The sequence below is a fragment of the Harpegnathos saltator genome, unplaced genomic scaffold (assembly GCF_003227715.2).
Source record: "Harpegnathos saltator strain DR-91 unplaced genomic scaffold, Hsal_v8.6 scaffold71, whole genome shotgun sequence".
Classification (NCBI taxonomy): domain Eukaryota; kingdom Metazoa; phylum Arthropoda; class Insecta; order Hymenoptera; family Formicidae; genus Harpegnathos; species Harpegnathos saltator.
This window is the reverse complement of record NW_020230549.1, coordinates 644,132-667,322: the sequence shown is the minus strand read 5'-3', so window position 1 is coordinate 667,322 and position 23,191 is coordinate 644,132. Positions and strand designations below refer to the sequence as shown.

Sequence of the window (23,191 nt, the reverse complement as noted above, 5' to 3'; positions counted from 1 at the left end):
GGAACCTTTCCACTTGACGGTGAACCTCCTTAGACTAAACGTTGGAAAATTCATTTCTATCTCTCGTCAAGAATTCTCCGCTGATTAACCGCTAGAGAATGAAAGCTCTCTCGCAGATTGTCGATGTTGAGAAATCGCAAGGATGACTAATTGAAACATAGATTCGGAGATACGATTATCTATTAATTTATCTTTTAATTCCGAAAGTGGAAATTACCTCCTCCTTTCTCATTTCAGAGAAAAACCCGACGTATCTATAACGCAGATATGTATACGCACGAGATGTTAAACATTTTTATTGAATCGATAATAGCGTCGCGCAAGGAATAAAAGATAGTCGTTCGCGATACCTATATTGTGTTCCTCAGATAAAAACCGCCCTTATAGTTACACATACAGAGATAAAGAGAGGGAGAAAGAGTCGATTCTGCTGTTCAAGGGCGCAGATGCTCGTTGCGATATGACAATGGGGGATGAGGTCCTAACAAGCACTCGGTGCACCTGACACAACCCCTGTGTATACCTGACTCTACGCTTACATTGAAATTATTTCGGGGAACGACATTGTACACCCTTTACAGTATAACTTTCATATATTATTCATGTTTTCCAGTTACATTAGATTATCGTATTTTCCAATCTTTACTAGATTGATGGAAAAGCGCTTCTCCTTTTCTCTCGTCGTCTGCTCGACTGTTGAAATTTATATATCATTTCATGTGTCGTATGAATTTTCGTGGATAAAAAATTCCAAACTTGTATAAATGATATATATATATATATATATATATTAGTGAGTGTGAGGAAACTTTATATACATATATCAGTATTTATTTCCTTATTTATCGCAACTGCATGAGAAACGTCTCGCCGGCTTCGTCCCGCGTTGTTACTGAGAATCTTAATTTACTTCTTAATTCAACGTCTCGCTCATTTGGGCGTAAAGCTCGCCTTGTTCCGTTCGCGTTCCGATGCGCAAGCGATGAATCGTCGCACAGATGAGAGAGGCGTCCAATTATAAAAATCGACGGACGAATCAATTAAGATTTATTAACTCGACGCTTTGCGTTGGTGTGCTTGCAGGTACTGGCGCGGTCCAGCCAAATGAATGGACGCATGGAAGGACTTGATACGAATTTGAGGGTAAGATTGTTATTATCGGCGCTCCGCCAATTATACTCTAATGTTTCAATTGCCAAATATAAATCAACGGTGGATAAAAGTTATCGTTAGAATCGTTAGAGATTACAACGGGAGTATGGAATTGGGAGAGATTTAATGATAACTTGGCGCAACTCTTTCCGCCAAGGAGTATTGTGTTACGCGAGGTACGTCAATGTCGGCTTACCAATCAATGCCGAGAAACGAATTCTATAATCACCGGTCAGTTCGGAATTCGAGGATATAATCGGCATTCTCGGCGGTAATCAAAGTAAGTCGATACTCGAATACGGCAGAAGCAGGAGAAATGATTTAACGTGAAAGATACAAAATGTGAGAGGCTTTGCAATCCGGTAGATAATCGTGTGAGCGAGAACCAACACAAAACACACATAGAAGTCGTACTTTCGTTAATTCTTTTTCACCGTAAATCACGTCATCTTGACAGTAAAGGTCAAACGGTCGAACAAGAGCGAGAGAGACAGAGAGAGAGAGAGGGGGGGGGGAGGGAAAAAAAGATATCGCTCGTTTTTATTTTCAAATTTCGTACTCGTCGTGGCAAAGCCGCGACAAGCGCTAACAAAGGTCGAAGATCGTTATTATTGAAAACGCGTCGTTTCCCAGGGGGGAATAATTGGATAAGCGCGCGGAGCGCGGACAACGCGCGAAATCACTGTAAATTAATCGACGGGGGACTGATCCTCCGGTTACTGAAAAATCACGCTAATGAGTGGATGAGATTTAACTGGGGGATCGGGAGCAGGCTGTGGTCACTTCAAACGTCAATGCCGATCGTAAACCGGACCGTCGCACAGGGCATATTGATGATAACAATTACCGCTCCGTTACAAACGGCCCGGCTGATGTAGAGATGCGGCCGGAGTAGGCTTAGCTCGTGTGTAATTAGCGCTAATCAATACAATGCAATCGTCTCGGCCGCGAGATATCGGCAGGCGGTTTAAGGTGCGGATGCGATGAAGAGAGAGAAAGAGAGAAAGGGACGTCGTGCTGGCGTGCGTGTGTTTTTTCGCGATCACGACTCGATGAAGAGATGCGAATAGTCCCCGCAGCTACGAAAATACGAAAATACGTCGTGACGGAAATTCCGCGAGTCGTCTCGGTGATAATCGCCGTCATCCATCGCGATACACGTGTCGCGTTCGCTGATAATAATCGCGGATATTTATACGCGCATCTCTGCGCGCGCGGTGTCATTCTCTAACGGTAGTTTGCACATTTCGCAGTTTCTAACATTTATAGCAACGCTATAAATTGGTCTTCCTTTTCGTCTCTATATTAGAGAAAGAAACGGAACAGGCGTGCGCGTGTCGACATCACTGATGAATGCCGGCTGTCTCGGCCGATTGTAAAAATTGCACATGTTTGACAGGATACGATTGAGACGTGTGATTTACCCTGACAGTCAACGATGATTCGTGTGCCAACAGGCAGTTGACAGTGGCAACATTCAAGTTGGCACGGTACCGTCGACATTATTGATACGATTTCAAACAACTTGGTGGAGCGTTAACGCAGCCAACCACAGTTCAATACCGACAATCAACATCGGCAAGTGACGAGTACTCCTGTTAACGCCGCCTCGCGAATAAGGAACGTAGGCGCGCGTATGAACGAACGGTTATTAAAAATTTCTCGCAGGTGGCACCGCGCAACGACGGCTATTATTATTACTAGTAAGTAAATTGTGCGCGCAAAGGTAAACCGGTTGGCCGAAGGCTGACTGTTCCGTCTGATACAAAGTAACGACGAGATAAACAAAAAACACGTAAGAAGTAATCGCGCGGTGAAACATGTCGGCCGCTCCCTTCGTGCTTTTTCGCATAACGCATGACATCAGGGTCTCGTGATTCAAATCAATAGGTAAAATTTATTAGTCGCTGTCACACATTCGTGACTTCACGGTGTTGACATTTATCGTTTTATAGGAACTGTCTAAAGCTAGATATATGAAATAGTATATTTACAAGAAAGAGAGAGAGAGAGAGAGAGAGAGAGAGAGAGAGAAGAATGTGGGTCTAGACACCGATTATGTAAGTTCTCGAGATCTATCGGCAGTAGTCGATAATTTTGATAAAGAAACGAAAAGAAGATTTTTATAAAAAATTTCTCCGAAATCTGAGCGCAGTCATCACAGTTAAGTCAGAGAATTTCTCAGCAGTCGTCGGTTGTACAGAAGGTGCGGGACGCGGAAGTGGATCACAAGTCGACACCACAATGCGCCCGTAAGTCCAGTCGAACACAAAATCATGACACCTGAATGAAATTCCACGAATGACAAGCCTCGATCGATCTCTTTTCTTCCTTTTTTTCCATCACCCTCGCATACTCTCGTTACGCCGATCCTCATAATCCTCCTTATGCTAGCGAATGAGACGCTGCTTCATCTCGCAACTGATCGATCCATCGAGCGAAGAAGAAGCTGAAGCGGCCGAAAGAACTGCCGCAGCATCCTCCCCGCCGGTGCAGCGCGTCGGCCGCGACGCGCGTGGGGGTGGCGACGAGTACCTGCCGCGACTCCTCGTCGCGGGGGCGATTCCTCGGCGCAGGGCGGTTTTAGTCACTCCCACCTGTGTCGGTATCGCGCGACCACGTGGTATATCCGTCGGCGGTATTCAGGCACCGTTGACGGGCACCTCTCCACCAGCGTCGCCGTCGTCGTCGTCGTCGTTGTCGTCAGCGTCGTCGTCAACGTCATCGGCGGAGGCGTCTCCACCACCCACCCGCGCTCTCAGTGTCAAACGAACGACGCGTCTGTCGACGAGTGGCGACTGTCGCGATTACGAGAGAGAAAGATCGCTGACACGCACCATCTCCGATTAACAATATCGTCGCTGTCGCCGCGAACGCCGACGTGTCGTGTCGTGGCGCGGGGAATCGTCGTCGACAGGATCGACGACGATCTCTGGTGTGGTGTCTCGTCTCTTCTCTCCTCCACGACCGGCTCCAACTAATTGTCGCCTGCTCGACTCACGTGGCGATAGCGTCCAGAAAGTTTACGTCGGGTCGAGTCGAAGCGAACCGGTGTCCTTCAGCGGTCGGCACGATCTCGTTGTTATCGTCGTCGTCGTCGTCGAGGAGGCACCCTCGAAGTACAAGGGTATCGCCCGTCGAAAGGGAAGCTGACGAGCCTTCTGGCCTCCTCGTCGTCGAAGACGACGTGGATGTACGCGCTTCTCGGTAAGGACGACGAGATCCTCACGACCCGCGCGTAACCATCGCCCTGTGCGGAGTGCTGGTGACTCTCTCTTGTCGAGGCTTCCGGTTTCGTTAGTAGAACGAGATCGCGTCGCGTGTGTTTCGGTGAACTTTTCTAGGAAAGGGGGGAGGAGAGACGTCGTCGGTAAGCGTCAGTAAATTCGCGATGGCGAACGCGGTGATGAGTTTCCGTTAATTGTTTGCTCGACCCCGCGCATAAGTGTCGCGTAAGTGCCGATCAACGCGCGTGAAATTTATCCTTTCGTGACAGCTGTCGATCTCCTTAAGTTCCAACATGTGTCACTCGCCGTCTACTTAGCCTATTGTCATCGGTCCGCCGATCGTAGTAATCGATGGCGATAATCCCTGTGTGTTACTTTTGCGCGACGCAATCCCGCCGGATTACGAATCCTTATCGTGCATCGCATCGATACGCGACGGTCCCGCGCGGTCGCGAGTACGAATTTGCGAATCGGCGGCCGCGCCGGCTCGACAGGTTCGGAGCACTGTGGTCGGGTGTCGAGGGAAAAAAGGCCATCTCATCGAATCGGTGCTTTCTCCCGCGAGAAGTTTGTGTCGGTGACATTGTACGCCGTCATCAGGCCACGTATCGTATGATACGATTTTTTCATCGACGCATCACCGTATCGCGTTCCGTGTTGCTGAAATTCGCTCGTCGTCTCAGGTACCAGAGCGCCTCCCCCTTCGCCTGGTTACGTCGAAGTCTGCGTCGCGGTAGCTCCGTCGCGTTGACTCCCCCACAGTCGGAATCACAAAGAACGTCTTTCCGTGGAATTCCTCCCTTTTGTCTCCCGCAGTCGCTTCGCTGTTATCGTTGCTCGATAATCGACGTCAAGAAGAAGACACTTTGCATCGTACAATTGCGGCTGATAATTCGACGGCTTGCCGCCTTCGCGTTATTACCTCCTCTTACCATCCTCTCTCGGCTCTGTCGCAAATTGCAACAGGTAACAATTGTCTCGCACTCGTAGCTTCCCGCTCGTCGTAACTTCCGGATCGACAGAGAGAGAGACTCTCGTTATGCCGCACGCTGCAAAACGCGGCGGTACGCCGAAGGTCACGCCGCGTGTCGCGGCCGTCTGGAGAATGTCATTGTCGCTATTATCTTCGTCGTGTCACGTGACTGCCTAGCGAGGGATTTTATCAGATGCCCAATCAAGGTGCTGCTTGCATACCGATAAAGCGCGCGAATCTCCGTAGCAGTTTCGCACGACGCTCCAGTATCCTCTCGAGCATCGTGAACGGCGAACCGCGAGTAACGACCATTGACAGTTCTGAGCACGTGAGCGACGAGGCACATCGTCGATACACCGGCGATACGCGATGAGAAGTCATCGATGCGCTATCGAAGTCGTGACGAGGCGGATAGTCTCGTCTCGTAGCGAGTCCCTTCCGCGAGATAGAAATATCCCGTCATTTAGCCGGCAACCGTCTGTCCATCCTGCAAATTGTCCTGCAGATCCTCTCGTCTGTGAAATCGTCGCGTGCACAATGTTACCAGCCGTGATTACGGTCGACACGCGAGTCATCACTGATAATTAGTCGTTACCAATTACGTCTTAGTGCGGTGGAAACGGCGCGAAGCGTGATGCATTATGCGCTGATCGAGGCTCGATTAAGCCATTCGCATTTCGCGCGACGCGACGCCGACGTCGCACCTCAAGTCCTCGCGCATTCGCGCCATAACACTCGCAGGATTTTATTTTATGAATGAAGAAGCCAACGCGCTATGTATTCATAATACGAATACCATGAGAACGGATTCGTATTTAGCAGCGCCCGTCTACTCTAACGCGATCTGAAGACGAAGACGCGTCTGAAATATTACCCCGAGGGGGAAACATCTCTTTTTTTCGCATCTATCGCGGCTCACGTTCTCACCCCGGAACTAGTCCACCGAGCCGAGAGAAATAAATAGAGAGAGAGAGAGAGAGAGAGAGAGAGAGAGAGGGATCTCAACTGTCAGACTCTCGAGTCGCCTGGAGTCGAGTCCGAAGCCTCGGAGAAACGTTCATTCGCCGCGAACCGCACGGCGGTTTCTTGCACCTCCGAGCTGTCGGCGTCCGGACGCGTAATATGCCGCGCGGCGGCAGTACCGCGACGCGAGCTCGAGCGCGCGAAATGTCATAAAAACGCGGAATTGCCTCGACAAGCGGCGGCAGGAGCGGGAGGAGGCAGAGTAATTAATGCGCGTCCGAAGGCGCGTGCGATTCGCCATGGGCCGGTCATGCGCGCCCGCGCGCGCGCGCCGTTGATTAATTACTGATTTCGTCGTCCGCCCGTCTTTTCCCCGGCCGATCTGGAGCCGATTGCGCAAAGTTCCTTTGTACGAGCGCCTCTTCTCGGGCCGCAACGCGCGCGAGCGCGCGGGCGGTAGGCGGCTCGCTCGGAGAGCGATGAGCGCGTTGCTGACGCGCGAAATTTTTCGAACGGCGCCGAACGGCGCATATTAACGTCGCTCGCGCGCGACGAATTGACCTTTCGCATTCGCCGGTTCGGTTGCTGACACCGGCCGTGCAATTTACGTGAGGCCGATCCTCCCGCGAGGATCTTCTCTCCCGCCGCCCTCGTCGACGTGCCACAGGCGAGACACGCGGCTCTAGCAGGCTTCTTTCTTCCCGTCTGTTTTCCCTCTCGTTCGCTCCAAGCAACGCACGCTGACGAATGACGAATGATTATTGCGTCATCGTTAACGCTCCTCTGCGTGCTGTCGGCAGTAGTTGATCGTCGCATTCTGGAGTAGCGGCATCCGACAATACGTGCCCGGATCGCATCCGCGATCACGGCATTGGCGCGTTGCCGCTCAAGGCCGGGGATTATTGTTCGTGCGACAGATTTGTTTGCTCGTCTCTCGTGTTCTCTCCTTGGGTGAGATCGCGCGCGGTGAGGTGCGCGCTACCGTCTCGCGAGTTCTCGCTCGGGATCGCCGCGACGCGTCGCCTTGGCGCCGCGTAGTGTCAAGGGAGATCCGAACGCCATCTTCTCTTTCCGTTATTATTGCTCGCGACGGACGCGATAACACGCTCGTTGTTTATCGCCGAGACGCGTGCGGTTCTCTCTCGTCGATACCTATGCATTTGGTGCTAATCGTCGCTCGTCTAAATGGGAGCCGGTCGGTTTGGAAAGTCGCGCGCTTTGCATCCGCGCGGGCCGGCAAGTGGATAATTATGCCCTGGCCTGAGATGATTGCCCCGATAGTGGCTCAGCATGTTTAACATTACGCAAATTTCTCGCGCTCTTCGGCGCGATTAAGCGTCCCGCCGTAGTCGATCGCGCTGCGCACTTGCGCGCCGGCTCGGCGAGTCACGTAAGGATTTAATCACGCGTCTGACGAAACGGAAACTACGGTCGTTTCTTCTCTTTTTTTCTCCCTTTCCTTTGGCCCCGTCTCGTTTGATTATTATAAACGCGGCCGTGTTGTACGCCACGTGTTTTCCTGTAATTCCGCGACAAGTGCGCACGAGGGTTGCTACACGAGGAGGAAATACCGCGCGTATCGGTGTCGTGCGCGAAAGCAATCCGCCAAGTAGAAGCAATCAGAGCGCGGGCCCGGTGCTTTCGCGCAGAGTTTGTAAGTTCATTTCGCAGGCTCGCTCGCTCGCTCGCTCGCTTCGCAAGTTCGTCTTGACTCGCGAGGACACGACCTCAGACGCGTCCTCGGACGCGCAATTACCGCTGAGACAAGAGAAGCACCCCGCACGTCGCGAGCATCCCTGCGACTCGCCTCCGCCGAGACTCTAACCTCTTCCCCTGGGAATCCCGCCCCCAACATCCAACACCTGCTCTTGTCTGTCGTTCTGCAGACGAGGGTGGTTTACTACCGGACAGCAGCAGTGGCGTCGTCGAGAATGACGCGGTGGTCGCGGGCGATGGCGCCTGCGTGAACGGTCGTCTCCTCCACTATCATCACCACCATCAGCACCATCCCCAGCATCGTCACCATCATCGTCACCACCATCGCGAGCTGCAGCAGCAGCAGCAGCAGCAGCAGCAGCAGCAGCAACAGCCGCAACCACAGCCGCAACACTCGCCGGAACCCGAGCCGGAGCTGGACGATCTCCTGCGCTTCCGCGGGTCCACAGGACAGGAGATGGTCGTGCAGGAAATGGCACAGGGCTATACGCAGCTCCTTCACACGGCCCAGGAGCCGCAGGAGTTCATCTCGCTGGACGAGCTGCCGCGCGTCCATCAGGAGCACCACCGTGTGCATGACACGTGCGCGCAAATCGCCTCGTCCGCCTCCCAGCTCTATCAGTACCATCAGCCGCAGCAACGTGGCAGCCATCAGCAACAACAGCAGCAGGAGCAACGGAATTACTATAGTCTCTCGACCGTGCAAGAGTAAGTTCGACTGTGCCATTGTTGTTCCGTGTATCGCGCGCGAACGCACTTGCTGTCCCCGTGAAGAATATGAATGACTAGAAGGACGATCGTCGCAGAGGCTCGTACACATGCTTGAATCGGCGACGGTCGCGTGAATGAATAAACGAAAGAGTGCAAAGCGCGCACGTGTATGCGTAATAAAATAAATCGATATTAATATGCGTGAATGCGTGGCGCGAAGTCGGAGCGAGAGTCCGAGCGTTTTCAGTAAGTTTCGCAGTTTGCGTCTTCAGCAGGTTTTAGTCTTGTAGGTCTCGCCTACAATGGATGATTTAAGTTTTAAGAAACTGACCAATTGTAGTCGAACATTCTTCTTAACATTGTCTGCGATCGATCAATTTCTTAAGACTTCAGGCTTAAAGTATCAATTTAAGTTGTAATTTCTAGCTTTAAGTAAATTGAGCAATTCCCAACACGTTAAATATAAGCGCTTTAAACCTTAAGCACACCTTGAGAAACTGACCAATCGCAATCAAAGTTAAGGAGAATATTCGATCGGTCAATTTCTTAAAGCTTAAGTCATCTGTTAGTAGACTTAAGCCTTAAGGACGATATTAGAGAGAGACTCGGCGGACAGGCTGGCCGATCGAGCAGCCGATTGTTTGTTCTTCTCTTCTTTTGTTTTTCTCTTCTTCAACAAATCCACAGCTTTTCTGAGTAAGACAGAAGGTCTGCGACAGTCACATCGGCAATTCATCGCTCACGCTTTGACGGATTCGCGTGGCGCGTTAACGGTGACGCGGGTTTAACGAGTCTCTCGGTGACGTCGATGCGTCGAAGCCGATCGGTATCGATTAATCGCCGTCCCCGTGGGCTGCTCGCGGTTTCAGCGCGACGCACTGTTGGCCATTTTCGATCACTGTGGCGTAACGACGGGCCCACCTACGGGGTTTCCTCTCGCTTTCCATTCTTCTCTCTCTTTTTCTCCCTTCTCCCCCGTGTGGGAACGCGGGATCGGCCCGATGCCCGACATTTCGTACGAGCGTATTGCGCAATACATCTTTATCATTGTCTCCCGGCGCCGGCGAGAAACGCGCAAAACGCGTTTTCCTGCCGATCGGATGCACTTTCTCGCTCGGCCGTGGCGACACCTGCGACGTGAAATCACTCTGTCGGCGTGCCGAGCGTGCGCGACCGGGTAAACAGCGTGTATAATTCGCGATTTACCTTGATAAGCTTGGCGAATGCGATTAGACTTTAAGTGCGATCAGACCGCGATCCGGCTCGCTCGCTCGCTCGCTCGCTCGCTCGCTCGATGAAAGTCTGAGTTCGCGGGAAAAGTCAAACAAGCAACATTGACGGCGAGTCGCATCGTCCCGCCTCGCCGCGGCTCTCGCGGAGCTCTCTCGGCTCCGACGGGCTCGTGCCGCATGAATAATAAGCCGCGTGTTCGTCGTCATTATGTAATCGTCACGAGCGCGAGCCGAATTGCGCGGGACAGGTACGCGGAGAATTTCTGCGGCGCGACTGATCGAGGTGAACTTGCTTAAATCATGAACGACGCAGATAAGCCGACGTCTGCCGACGTGAACAGAAGTGCACGCACGACCGAGAGACTCGGCTGGATCCGCAAGGTTGTAGTCTCACCTCGAGCGACAGATACAGCGCAACTCGCCCGAGCTCCCACCTGTCGCGTCGCAGCCGACATGACGTGTCGCCGCGTCGCGCGATGGTGTCGCTCTATCTACGAATAAATAGAATTACGCTAATCGCCTGCATTACATCATAATACACGGAACTGCCCGCGTACTCGCCAATAGCGAGATAACTGCAGCAGCAGATCCTCCGCTTCTCTCTTGTTTGTGTTTTTCTCTCCTTTTCATTACTCGCATTCACGGTCTCTGCACGAGTGTCATCGCGACCGACGACGGGACGACAATATCTCGGTTCTTCGCCGAGAGGTCGACTCCCGAGAGGAAGTCCCGTGTCGAGGCTTTTCGACGCCGCGAAAGTTTCGAACGTCGCGATAATCCGCGCTTATCCGCATGATGCATAATATCGCCGGTGTTGTATCCTTGCGCGCTCGGATTCCGTTTACGAGGCGACGCGACGGCGCACTCGAGATTTAATCGGCGCGACGACGAAAGGTCTCATGTACGGCCGAGCGAGTAAGACAAATCGGGAGATTGGATCGATATCGCTCGCAGGAGCCATAGATCGCGAGATCGATGACGATAGTTCAATACTCCCGGACTTGGCGCTGCCACAACTATATATTATACGCCCCGTACGCCAGATTAGTGATTATCTGTATGCAAAATGCGTTCCCATACGGCCGTAACTTTTGCCGTCCCCGTTCGGCCGCAATTTTTAAAATACCTCCGGAGAAAAAAGAACCCGCTGATAAGTGGTCCGCACGTATCCAGAGAGAGAAGATAATCATAAGGAATTTGAATAATCACCCGGCGCGCGGATTATCGACGCAGCAAAATCAATCGACCTCTCTCTCTCTCTCTCTCTCTCTCTCTCGAGAGAGAGAGAGAGAGAGAGAGAGAGAGAGATTATATAATCCTTCCTCTATAATAATTGCGTGAGATCGGACATGCGGAGTTTGGGAGGATTTTTCTCACGCGTGCGAGATTCTTCCTCGGGGCAACGCGAAAATTTAACCGTATGTTCTGCAAGCGGTTTGTACTTATTATTCCATCTAACGAGACGGCTTCATCGATTTAATCTTCAAACAGCACGTCTGGATTTGAGCGTTCTTTCTTTTCTCTCTTCCTCTGCCTCTCTCTCTCTCTCTCTCTCTCTCTCTCTCTTTTTCTTTCTCTCTCTTTCTCTCGATATCGTAAACTGTAACTTTCGAAATAAAATATATCAGTGGCATTTTTTAAACATCAATTTTAAATATCACGGTTACTTTTTACAGATATTACACATCGTGAGTCATATGTATATGATTTTTTTATATACACGCAGAAATATCAAGGAAGATTGATTATAAATGCGTAACGCTGACGTTTCTCTCGGTCAAATTGATAAAGTCTCTCCGTAATATGACGTCGATCACTCTCGACAATCCGTTTTCTCCACAGTCGCCGATTTTCGATGTGACAATCGAAACGTCATTTTTCCTCACCCTTGTGCCTTTTTCTCTTGCTCTAATCTTCATCTTGAAACTTAACTTGCAGAAGTTCCTGCCCCACGGTTTATTTTGGCGAAATAGGCACGGGTTCCGGGGTGGGAGAGTTAACCGCCGCCTCGGCGGGGGGTGGCGAAGGTCTCGCCCCGACTCCAACCCCCGCCAGCAACAGCAGCAGCAATACCGCCACCCCCAGCAGCCCAAGCGCGACCACTACAACCACCAGCAGCACCACCACCACCAGCACCACCACCGCCACCACCACCGCCACCTCCACCAGCACCGCTACCATCCCTCAAGTTGCAACAGGGGCTGAACCGCCCCAGCACATGGAGACACCCCCGACGATGGTCCCCGACCAGGCACCCGCCTCCGGCCATCACTATCACCATCACCACCATCATCATCATCATCATCATCGGCATCATCGTAGCACGTCCACCACACCCAGCCATGGACCGGCGACTGACATCTCGGATGAGTATGCACCGGTGTCCAGAAAGCGGAAGCTTTCCTGCCAGTAAGTTAAACTCGATAACTTGTTAGAACACCCCGGAGGATCTCTCTCGACGGCGACGATGTCACGGGGGAAGCTAATGAGAATGATGCTCGCGCGTCTCGGAGCTAACAATATCCGTTATACTTATTTCGGATCTCTAAGCGAGAATTCAATGGCAAGAGACGGTCTGCTACCGACAAAGCGCTACCGACTCGTGTCTCATGGACTCGTGTAGTCATGGAAGTCATATCGAGATATTACACATTAAACTGACGCGCGTCGCACGCGCGGAACACGGCGAAACGAAGCCGGCCAAATGTATCCGCCAAGTCTGGAATCTCGCGTACCGTGTGCAAACAACTCGACAACAACCGCCATCCCCCATCTGCCACCTTCTCTCGATACTCATCGATGTCGATGTTTCGAGATGTTTCGCGTTAAACGTCGGGGTAGTTTCGAGTAATTACCAATCAGGCTATCGAGTACGCAGTCAAAGGGTTAACTTAATCATTGATGGAACGGAAGATTTACCTCTGTTGCTCTTTCTCACTCTCTCTCTCTCTCTCTCTCTCTCTCGCTCTTCTCTCTTTCTCCATCTGGAAGGAGAGAGGGAGGAAGAGATTAGTCTCCGAGATTAGTCGAAATCAGCATGGGCAATTATCTCCATTGCTTCCAAACACTCGTCAACACTGGTCACTCGTCGAACAGCATCGTTCGAAAATTGCGCTTTTCTCACGACGACGCGACTTCAAGCATCGCCATCGAGCGATGCCTCGGCGCTTGCATCATCCGTGTGTCGCGCGTGTGTCCACCTCGCTCTTCTTTCACCTCGCTCGCTAATGAAGAGCGGAGTGCGGCACATTTATTTTGCATAATATTTTATTTTGAGAGTTATTTTGAGAAATGTGTGTGCTACCATTATGAAGACAAATACGTGTCAGACTTGAAAGCTTGTTCCTCGTCATTGATACGTCGCGTCGGACGAGGCGACACGCGTTTCTCTCCTTATAAATATTTATATTTATAAGGTGCGTCTCATTCTCCGTCGCGGAACCTTCCGTGACGCGGAGATCTACGCCGATTCGCGTTTCCCCGCGAGAACGCGAGAAACCCGAGCGTGACTCTTCGAGCCCGAGACACAAAAGAAGCGGGGAAGCTCTACCGCGGGCGAAACTTGACGAAATTCGCCGTCAAAGGGGTAACACCCTCCGCGAAGGTCGCACGCCGAAGAAATTGTTTCTCTCTGATGTCTCGACCGAATTCGGTGGCCGCAGAGGGACTTCGTCAATTACGCGCTCGGATTGCTATATGCGCGCGTTCGAAGGCAAATCAGCGAAATGTCTCGGCAATACGAGCCGAGACAGAACCGTGTAGGGACATAGCATTTAGCTATTGAGCGGCCGTTTATCGCGCAATGACGGCGTAAATATTACCCTCGTCGATTACGTCCGCGATATTAATTGGCGATTTCATCTCGATACGTCACACATATCGGATATTTAATCTTGCCGCATGACAGAAGCTCGATGAAGAAGCTCGACCGGCGTCTGTTTCAGTGTTGGAAGCGATCTCTTGGACGACCTCGGAGACGACGCCAAATCCGTTCGCACAAATGACGACAGTAAAAAGTAAGTGAAGACAATGTGTGTATCGTGACGTTGCGTCGCGCGTTGCGACGAGGAATCGCGCGCGATTTCCGATTGAGTCACTTCGCGGCTCAATCGATCCGTGCTTTTAACGCTGCCTCGGTCAGCGGTTACGCGGTATTATGTCAGATATTGCCAAGGTGAGTACCACCTTGACCTACCTCGATTCTTTGCTCCGGCTTCATCAGCGACGTCACTAATCCAATGTACCTGCCGTGCCGTGATGCGAGCCACCCGGCGCGCTCGTGTTCGATTGCGACACGTTCTCCTCGGTTCGTTCTCGCCTCGTGCTGACGCGCTCCTCTATTTTCGCGGTAACGATCAACGGTCGGTGGGATTGAGAGACCGAGTGTGAACCGGGTGAACCGGGCGAATTCGCAGTCGCGCTTAGTCGGGATTATCCAGCGGAAAACGTCTCGAGAGCCGGCCCTGAAATCTCTCGGTCGCGCGCCTCCGCCTGTCTTCCCGAGATATTTTGAGTGTCGTATTCGCGACGTTTTCTCTTTCTTACGATTGAAAATCATATTTCATGAATATGTATTTTATGAATGTCGGAATTTTATCGTGACACATGTTCCGTAATAGAGCGGCTGTCGGCGCAGCGATTTAAAACCCTAGTTCCCCGGGCCGCTGTTTACGTTCTACAGATCCGCTGACGGCGACAGAAAAATCCAGCGGATATTACGATATGTATTACGATACATTCGCGCGGATCTGGATGAAATTACGCGAGCATGGTCCGACATACAGTTAACCGAAACCAGTTTCTCGCCGCGGCGATTTCCGCTGACCAATTGATCCCCCCGCGCGATATGAATGCGAATTCTTGGCTGACAAATCAGCGGTGGTGTGCGCGCGCGCGCGCTCTGAAAAGCGTCGTTTACTGGTTGAATCGCTCCGGCACAATTGACACATACGGCCTCATTGTCGATCGCGCTCGACGTCGTCGAGAGGCACACGACCGCTCGACCTCGCCGTATCCCCCCACTGTCAGGAAAGTCAGCGATTTCGGTTGAAAACACACGCGATGGTGAATCAGGCGTTTCGCACGCGCGCTCGCACGGAGAAAAATCCGCTGGTGTGTCGACTCCGTTCGACTGCGTCGTTCGACCGCGCGCGAAAACGTCGTCGCGCATTCCGAACCGTTTGCACGAAAGACGAAGGACGAAGAACGGCGATGAGCGTAATCAGAATCCGCGTGACATTTAATCGCTCGCACTTGAGATTGCACGGCAGGAGAACGTGGAGAGGTGTGGAAATTTCAGTAAACTATAAAAAAAAGACGTCGAGTGTGAAAAGATGCCTGCGCGTGATTTGTATTGGTATCGTCGGCGGAATGCTCATAAAACTCGCATCTCTCAATCCCATCTCGCGCAATCCCGCGAATCGTTAGGCGTTTGCGTTAGGCGATCAATTAGAGGCGATTCGGGACGAAGGATACGAATGGAGGTTTCACACGGCGTTAATTAACACGGAAAGCAAAAAGTTGTTTCGGCGATTTTCATCTCGCTTCTAACGCGCCGTTAACGAGTCGATAGATAGCGGACACTCGACTCGCTATCGCGGGGACATAATTTCCAGTCACGATCTCGTATTACGAGTCTCGCAGTTTTATGCGGGAGCGACCGGGTCCTGCGTGTCTCGTTAAATTTTATACAGATAATAGATTGCGCGCGCGTTTATCTAGAAGTCTCTCCTCGAGAGGTCGTAGACACCCGTGTTGCATGCATCGCCTGTATCGCCACAATGACGGGACGGTGTGCTGATGATCTTCGGCGTTTCCGTCGCACTTTCAGGCAGAACCACAGCGAGATCGAGAAGCGCAGGAGGGACAAGATGAACACGTACATCACCGAGCTGTCGGCAATGGTGCCGATGTGTCACGCGATGTCGCGGAAGCTGGACAAGCTGACAGTACTGAGGATGGCGGTGCAGCACCTCAAGACCATCCTCGGTGCCGTCACCTCGTACACGGAAGGTCACTACAAGCCCGCGTTTCTCAGCGACCAGGAACTCAAGACACTCATACTTCAAGTGAGCCCGCAACCCAAGCGATACCCTGGAAACGACTCCTCGCGCGAATCACGGTTACTTTTTAATCTCTACCGAATTACCGATTTAATTAACTCTGAATCAATCAATTCGTTTCCGCGGCAGCCGCGCGCAGAGCAGAGAAACCCAATCGTGCGAAAATCACGACGAACGTTTTCAGAACGTTTCCTCTGTCTCTTCCGTGAATTTCCGTTTTATCTCTCGACCATGCTCGACGCGAACTCGAAGTTCACTTCGACGACACGCAAATTTTTGCCCCGGGGCTACACCGTTTGAGGCGGTCGGTGTCTTTTGTAATTCTTTCGCGGCGAGATCGCGAGCGCAGCGAAACCGCCGGGTAACTCCCTTTCTCCCGCGTGCTGCGGATTTTTACCGGGACGTGGTCTCGTGCCGGCGAAAGGAAAGGTTTCAGGCATGTAGATTTATAGTATCGCGCTAATAGTACCCTGTGTGTTTGTGTGTGTGAGCCGAGGCGCTCGAATCACCTACGCCTTTAATTCCAAGCCAATTAGCGCGAGAGAGGTTCCCGCTGGAACGTGCGTCGACGGACGGGATATTTTCTCCCGTCTCGCGGACGTGAGCTTTACATGTTTACTCGTGCTCGCTCGCTCCTTCGTTCGATTTTACTCGTGCTCTTGCGCAATCGTAAGCGTGTCGATAACTCCAGCACCAGTCTGGATTCCGTCTCGTGGCACACTGTTCGAATCGCTGCGAATCCGCGCGGCGGACGCCGAGCAGCCGATCGAGCAGCAGGCTGTCGAACATTTCTCATTGTCGTGTGTACACCGCGCGCGCACACGCGTTTATCTTTTATCGGGTCTTTCCCGCGAGCGCGCGCGCGCGCGCGAGCGCGAGCGCGAGCGTTCGTATTCCTCGTAGGAAAGTATCCGAAGTGAATGACCACGCCCGGCATACCGAGTCAGATCGCGGGGCCCGCTGCGTGATTCTGAACGCGCATAATCGCGCGCGGCATTAAAGCCCCATTGTGAATCGGTGCGCGTTTTATTATCGACGAGATCCGGCCGCGCACGCGCGCGCGGCCGAGTCCGACGCCGAGAGAGTTTCGCCGTCATATCGCGCGTCTATAAGGCGCAAAAAGCGCTCGTTCTTACGATCGTTACGACGTGCTTTTAAAGTCCAGGAACCGTCGTAACGCGCGCGTTTATTGCGCGCCCGCGTCGATAACGCGCGCTCGAGGAGGTATGTATCTCCGCGCGGCGAGGAAAGAAAGGCTCGCCCGCGCGCGGTGTTTGGACGTTTCCGCGAATGATACCTCTCTCGGCTTCTCTCTGAGGCCCGTCGAAAAGGAAAGGAAAGGGAAGGTAAGGAAAGGAAAGAAGGAAACGAGAAGACACTGGGGAGACGCATAGGTGTGAGAGAATAACGGTCGAGCGACGGTGAATGAACGGCGCGCACGAGCGCGCGCGTTCACGGCACACGCGCTTTTAAAGCAGCGTGCGCGCGCGCACGATGCATTGACATTAACGAATGTTACACGCGATCGACGGTGTATCGAGGCCCCCATGAACGCCCCACGGGTTACGCAATGCGAGACGCTATTAAGCTAGCTTAGCTGGTGCGCGATAAATGCGATAAATGTGATACCGCTCTCGGAGCCCGAGCGATATATCGGGGCGATTATGCTGCCCGTGGAAGCGCGAACGTCCGGCGAATGAGAAATGTCGCGCGTGGGTGACATTTTTCGCGAACGGCTGGATAAACGAAAGACTCGGGCTCTCGGCCCCGCCGAGCTTGTTGGCGGCTCGCTACGACGCCGCCGACATGAGCCGTCGAACTGTCGCTTCGCGAGAAGTCGCGCGGCGCACCGTTCAATCACCGATGCACAATAGCGCACGTTGCGCAAGATCACATCTCTGCGCGAGGTAGCGCGAGGCGCGTCGCTTTGTCTTCAACTTGTTGCGGGTGAGACGCTAATTGCGCGCGCGCGCGGAGATCGCAGCTGAGCGGCTGAATCGGCTCGAATTGCGCTCGTTCGTTTGTACGTTGTTAGAGAAACGTTCATTCGCACCTCGCGCCTGCAATTTGCTTCTCATTGTCCCGGTGTTCCCCCCCCCTCCCCCCACTTTAGTTTGCAATCTTTCAGCGTCTGATCATTCCTGTGACGAAATCTCGCGACGAGCCGCGACTGCAAATGACGTTCGTGAAACCGATAAAAGCCAGAGAGAGCATTTTCATTTTCATCTCGCACGGGTTGTCAGCGGTGTCACCGGTGTGTCACGACATGTTAAGGAGATGGGAATTGAGTGTTACGCTGTGGACAGCTCGTGACGAGCGAGTTTGTCGCGAGACGATCGCCTGGCGATTGCAATTAACGCTCAAACTCAACGGCGTAACGGAAAGCAGCTTGTCTTGTTTCAGGCCGCGGAGGGCTTCGTCTTCGTGGTGGGCTGTGATCGTGGAAGAATTCTCTACGTGTCCGAGTCCGTCTCGCAGACTCTCAATTATTCTCAGGTACTGGGTTACGCCGTTATTTAGGTCTCAAGTGTCTTCCCTCAGGCCGTGTCGCGAAACTTCTATCAGCCGTGCGACGCGCGCGGCGAAAAATATCAAGTTGCGCGTTAGAGCGCGTTCGCGAGCGAGCTAACTCGGTACGATCGCGAATTAATCGCGTCGCTCACGGCATCGTTAGCCTCTGTCTGAATAATGCCTACCGCGTTTGTTTTTCACTAATTCTAAATTATGCCTCTCCTCGAGCGCACATGCGGTGGCAATCGCCGTCACCGTGATATCGCAACGTTTTAATTTACCGCTTGCCGGATCAGCTGATCGCCGCGCGAATTAATCGGATTCTTTCGCTTATCGAAAGTCATCGCAACGTCTTCGAGTGACTGGCGCGTCGCGAATTCAAACACACGCAAAAGACACGCGGATAACAACAACGTCCTTTGAATCATAGAATGTTAATATTGATCGTTAATATTAATATTCATTGCGTACGACTGCAGTGTGACTGCAAAATCGCTTTGAAATTCTTTCCTTATTGCACTCGACCGAGCCAATGAGATGTTTGTATCGTCGCAGGGTGATCTACTGGGTCAGAGCTGGTTCGACATCCTGCATCCCAAGGATGTCGCCAAAGTGAAGGAGCAGCTCTCGTCGTCCGACCTAAGTCCGCGGGAGCGACTGATCGATGCGAAAAGTGAGTCTCGCCAGGAAGCAATTCTCGGCTGCGTTCCGCCGCGACGCGACGCGACGCCGCGGCTCGAAATCACCGCGTGGTAAACCGAACGGGTTCGCGCGCGCGCGAGCGATAATTTCTCCGGAGATCGCGGAGAGACTTTCCACCTTCGAAGCTATTAATTATAGCGTCTTGCGACGTTACCTCACCGCGCTCGGCGCGTCGATCATACGAGCACGAATGATTCGCGCGCGCGCGTGTGCGCATCTCTTCCACCTTCACCTGATAAATGTCAGTCGCCCGGCAGCATTTGCTCGTAAGCTCTGTCGATAAACATCTTTGAATTAGCGTGCCTAGATAAGCGCATTGCGAAAGTTCGTAGCACTGAATGAGGCGAGGGGACGACGAATCGTCGATCGAATCTAATGTCAGGATTCTTCGGATCGCGCGCGGTTGCGCGCGATCGCGACGTGAAACCTTTCCTCGATCTCCCAGATGTTCGAAAAGTACTTGGAAATTTTAGCGTAAGAGAGAGAGAGAGAGAGAGAGAGAGAGAGAGAGGCAAACGACGCGACTAGAAACGTAACGAAAGAAGAGAGAGAGAGAGAGAGAAACGCGAGAAGAAGAGGCGGCGGGCGATGTGAATGGACGGAGGAACAACAGCGACGAGCAGGCTGTTACTGTCGTCGTGATTGTTTCAGCGATGTTACCGGTGAAAACTGACGTGCCCCAAGGCGTATCACGACTTTGCCCCGGTGCACGGAGATCCTTCTTCTGTCGGATGAAGCGTAAGGTCGAGGGGGTCCGTTGCGGTGAGATGCAAGTGAAAGAGGAAGCCGACACTACTACTGGCTGCCACAGGCGAAAGAAGCAGCAAAACGTAGGTGAGTACGTTCATTATCATATACGAATCTCGCGATCGCGAGAGCGACCCGGGGCCGCTCTCGATGCTCGTCCCGCGCGCGTGCATTCAGAAGGGGAAATGAATTTTCACATCGGAAGACTCGAATCTGTCAGCGCCGGAGAGCGCGAATGTGCAAGAGTGCGATCCGTAGAAAGATTCCAAAGATCAAGCTGTCGCACATCCGGGGATATTCGGTAGCGAGAGAAATGCGCTTGCGACGGCTTCAGAGATCAGAGATCAGGCTCTCCCTCGTGGAAACGTGTATCGCGAATGAAAGCGTGATCTGTTTGCATGATCGATCGTTGCGCGCCCCTAAAGCCCGATGTAACCTTGTATATTTTTGGAAAGGAATTTTTCCGACTCGTAGAAAAGTTGACTCCACTCTCCGATGACGGATTCAATCTTCTTTCAAGAGGCAAAGCGAAAGCAGCCCGTGGGAAGGGACTGCGAGAAACTGTTTGAAACGAGGGGTACAAACGCGAGCGCGTCTTCTTTCGGACACTGAGAGAGCCGCACGCACGATCGGAGACACGGCACGAGCATTATGCCGCGTGGCTCGTCAAAGGTGAAAAGTGGAGACGTGTAATATCTCGCCGGTGACCGGTGAAAGGATCGCCGATATGTACTCATCAAATGTCTCGCCGGCGGGTCTCGATCGCACCTTCCCGTTCAGCGCGTCTCCCACGATTCCTCGTCTTCCATCTAATCGATATATCGTCCATTTGCAATTGTAATTAACGCGCGATTGTAACGCGTGCCCCCCGGCGTGTCATTCGCAAGTCGCAGACGCGGCCTTGGTCGGCATCAGCAAAAGGTAGACAATACCTTCTATTTTCTAGATTGGAAATACTGCGTGATCCAGTGCACGGGTTACCTCAAGTCCTGGGCGCCTGCGAAGATCGGTCTCGAGGAGCAGGAAGGTGAGGCCGATGGTGAGGCCTGCAATCTATCTTGCCTGGTCGCGGTGGGTCGGATCCAAACGGCGATATCGACAGCCGCCTTGCCGTCGAGGAAGCCTCATTTGAGGCCTATACAATTCGTGTCGCGACACGCGATGGACGGCAAATTTCTCTTCGTCGACCAAAGGTCGGTACATCCAAGTGTAGAATCATTGATAAACTCGTCGAGATCCGATGATGAGAGAGAGAGAAAGAGAGAGAGAGAGAAGAGAGAGAGAGAGAGAGAGAGAGAGAGAGAGAGAGAGAGAGAGAGAGAGAGAGAGAGAGAGAGAGAGAGAGTAATTTTTTCTCAATTCAGAGCTACTCCAGTATTGGGCTTTCTACCTCAGGAATTACTGGGCACCAGTATGTACGAATACTATCACCACGACGACATTCCTCATTTGGCGGAATCTCACAAAGCCGCCTTGCAGACCACCGAGCGCGTTACCACGCAGGTAATCATCAATCTCAATCGCTGGTTTCGCTCACTAGGCGCTCCTTCGCCATGAACATCGACCTGATATTAATGATATTAAAATTGTTGATAACGCGTCAAGCGCACGGACGCAGACGCTATGATACGCTATGGTGCGCTATCTTCTTCCTCCCGATCGCGAGCACGCATTTTCATTTTCCAACACGACGGATCTATGCAACTAACGTTCGCGCGACCGAACGATTCCGCGATGCTCTGTATGTTACGCATGACGAAATCTCGTTCCCGTCGCTTGCAGATCTATAGGTTTAGGAGCAAGGGCGCGAATTTTGTGAGACTGCAGTCCGAGTGGAAGTCCTTCAGGAATCCGTGGACCAAAGACATCGAGTATCTAATTGCCAAGAATTCTGCCATCTTGTAAGCTACGTTTCTCCATTCTCTTCACCACATTCGAGTGACGACACCGTATGATTAATCATGTCTCTTCGTCCGCTTTCTCAGCTGCGACATGCGTCCAGGTGGGAATAACGGATCCGAGGACTCGAGCGTGCAGGGCAATTACGATTACTTCACACAAAGTAAGTGATATCTCAGAGATATGACGTGTGATTTGATCGCTGACGGAATTGATGGACAACATGAATTTATCCTGCTCGCAGGTAACGGTGGATTAGAAAGACTGATCTCGAGCCACGTGGAGGTAAGTAAGATCGGCCGGCAAATAGCGGAAGAGGTACTAGACCTTCAAAGACGCGGCGAGGACTCTTCCTCGGGTAGTAGTCCGGGTCCAACAACGGAGCCTGGTTTATTAAATACCGAGGTAAATACGTTTTAACGAGGCTAAAGTCAATTGACGTCTTAATGTTCTGCTCTCAATTGAAGATGCAAATCACGACAACGGCGTCGCCGGAGAGGATCCCCGATGTGTCTCAGTCGGGCATTGGCAGCGACAACAGCAGCAGCAATCCGACATCGACGTTCAACCACGTAGCGAACAACGTGCAGCTCAACAGCATCGCGAACGACCAAGGTCATAGCTATTACTGTCTCTAAGGAGTCGTTTCTCGGTGTGTGTAGTGCGATTGCCGAAATTATTGAGAAGAGATATAGAGATAAAGAGCGCCCGTCTGATTAGGAGGAAACGTCCACACGTTCGAGTGTGGCAAAAATCTAAAGAGATCAAGGGAAATCGCGGCTTTTCATACGTTTCTCTGCCTTCTTCATACTTTGATGTAATCTAATTCTCGCAGAATTAGATATTACGAGGGACGAATTGGAAACGATTGGTACTGCAAACGATTGGTACGGCTACAGTTACAAGTTGTAGAGTCGGTCGATGTCGGTCACCACCACCTCATGTTAATATTAGCGATATCACGCACAACGTAACATCCACCTCCTTTCAGGAGCGTCACCAGATGAGGAAATGATGGACATGATCGGCGGTACCGCGATTAACGAATCGCCGAATCCGATCCCGTCCGACGGCAACGACGAGGCAGCGATGGCTGTTATCATGAGTCTCTTGGAAGCCGACGCGGGCTTGGGCGGTCCCGTGGACTTTTCCGGATTGCCCTGGCCGTTGCCATAGTGCATGCTCATTTTAGTCCGCGATTAAAGGAGCGTTGGATGAGAACGAAACTCTTTATTGAGGAAACCCTTGAACGTTGATAGTTACGGGACTACTGGTGCTAAAATGGTGCTTTAAGGA

General features: G+C 52.1%; 1 protein-coding gene across 4 annotated transcripts; it reads left to right on the top strand.

Moving 5' to 3' along the window:
• The first annotated feature begins 3,842 nt into the window (after positions 1 to 3,842).
• cyc (basic helix-loop-helix ARNT-like protein cyc) lies at positions 3,843 to 23,086 on the top strand. Of its 4 annotated transcripts, none has more exons than XM_019845460.2 (15): positions 3,856 to 4,359; positions 8,202 to 8,739; positions 11,913 to 12,383; positions 13,919 to 13,990; positions 15,805 to 16,042; positions 18,425 to 18,532; positions 19,103 to 19,220; positions 19,901 to 20,083; positions 20,943 to 21,189; positions 21,361 to 21,499; positions 21,779 to 21,897; positions 21,982 to 22,058; positions 22,140 to 22,300; positions 22,363 to 22,510; positions 22,887 to 23,086. In XM_019845460.2, the coding sequence occupies exons 1-15, from the start codon at positions 4,344 to 4,346 to the stop codon at positions 23,069 to 23,071; spliced, it is 2,820 nt and encodes a 939-aa protein (XP_019701019.2). In that variant the 5' UTR covers positions 3,856 to 4,343; the 3' UTR covers positions 23,072 to 23,086. The 4 variants fall into 4 exon arrangements, 3 of the variants coding, with proteins under 3 accessions (XP_025161518.1, XP_019701019.2, XP_025161517.1); XM_025305732.1 differs by having other exon boundaries at positions 3,857 to 4,359; positions 18,440 to 18,532; positions 22,887 to 23,071; XM_025305733.1 differs by lacking the exons at positions 21,982 to 22,058; positions 22,140 to 22,300; positions 22,363 to 22,510; positions 22,887 to 23,086 and having other exon boundaries at positions 3,852 to 4,359; positions 18,440 to 18,532; positions 21,779 to 21,901.
• Positions 23,087 to 23,191: the final 105 nt, after the last annotated feature.

Bases quoted from the DNA above. Each gene is read 5' to 3' on its own strand.
- cyc (XM_019845460.2), top strand. The intron at 13,991-15,804 runs GTAAGTGAAGAC...TCGCACTTTCAG, and splicing joins ACAAATGACGACAGTAAAAA to GCAGAACCACAGCGAGATCG. The intron at 22,511-22,886 runs GTCATAGCTATT...ACCTCCTTTCAG, and splicing joins CAGCATCGCGAACGACCAAG to GAGCGTCACCAGATGAGGAA.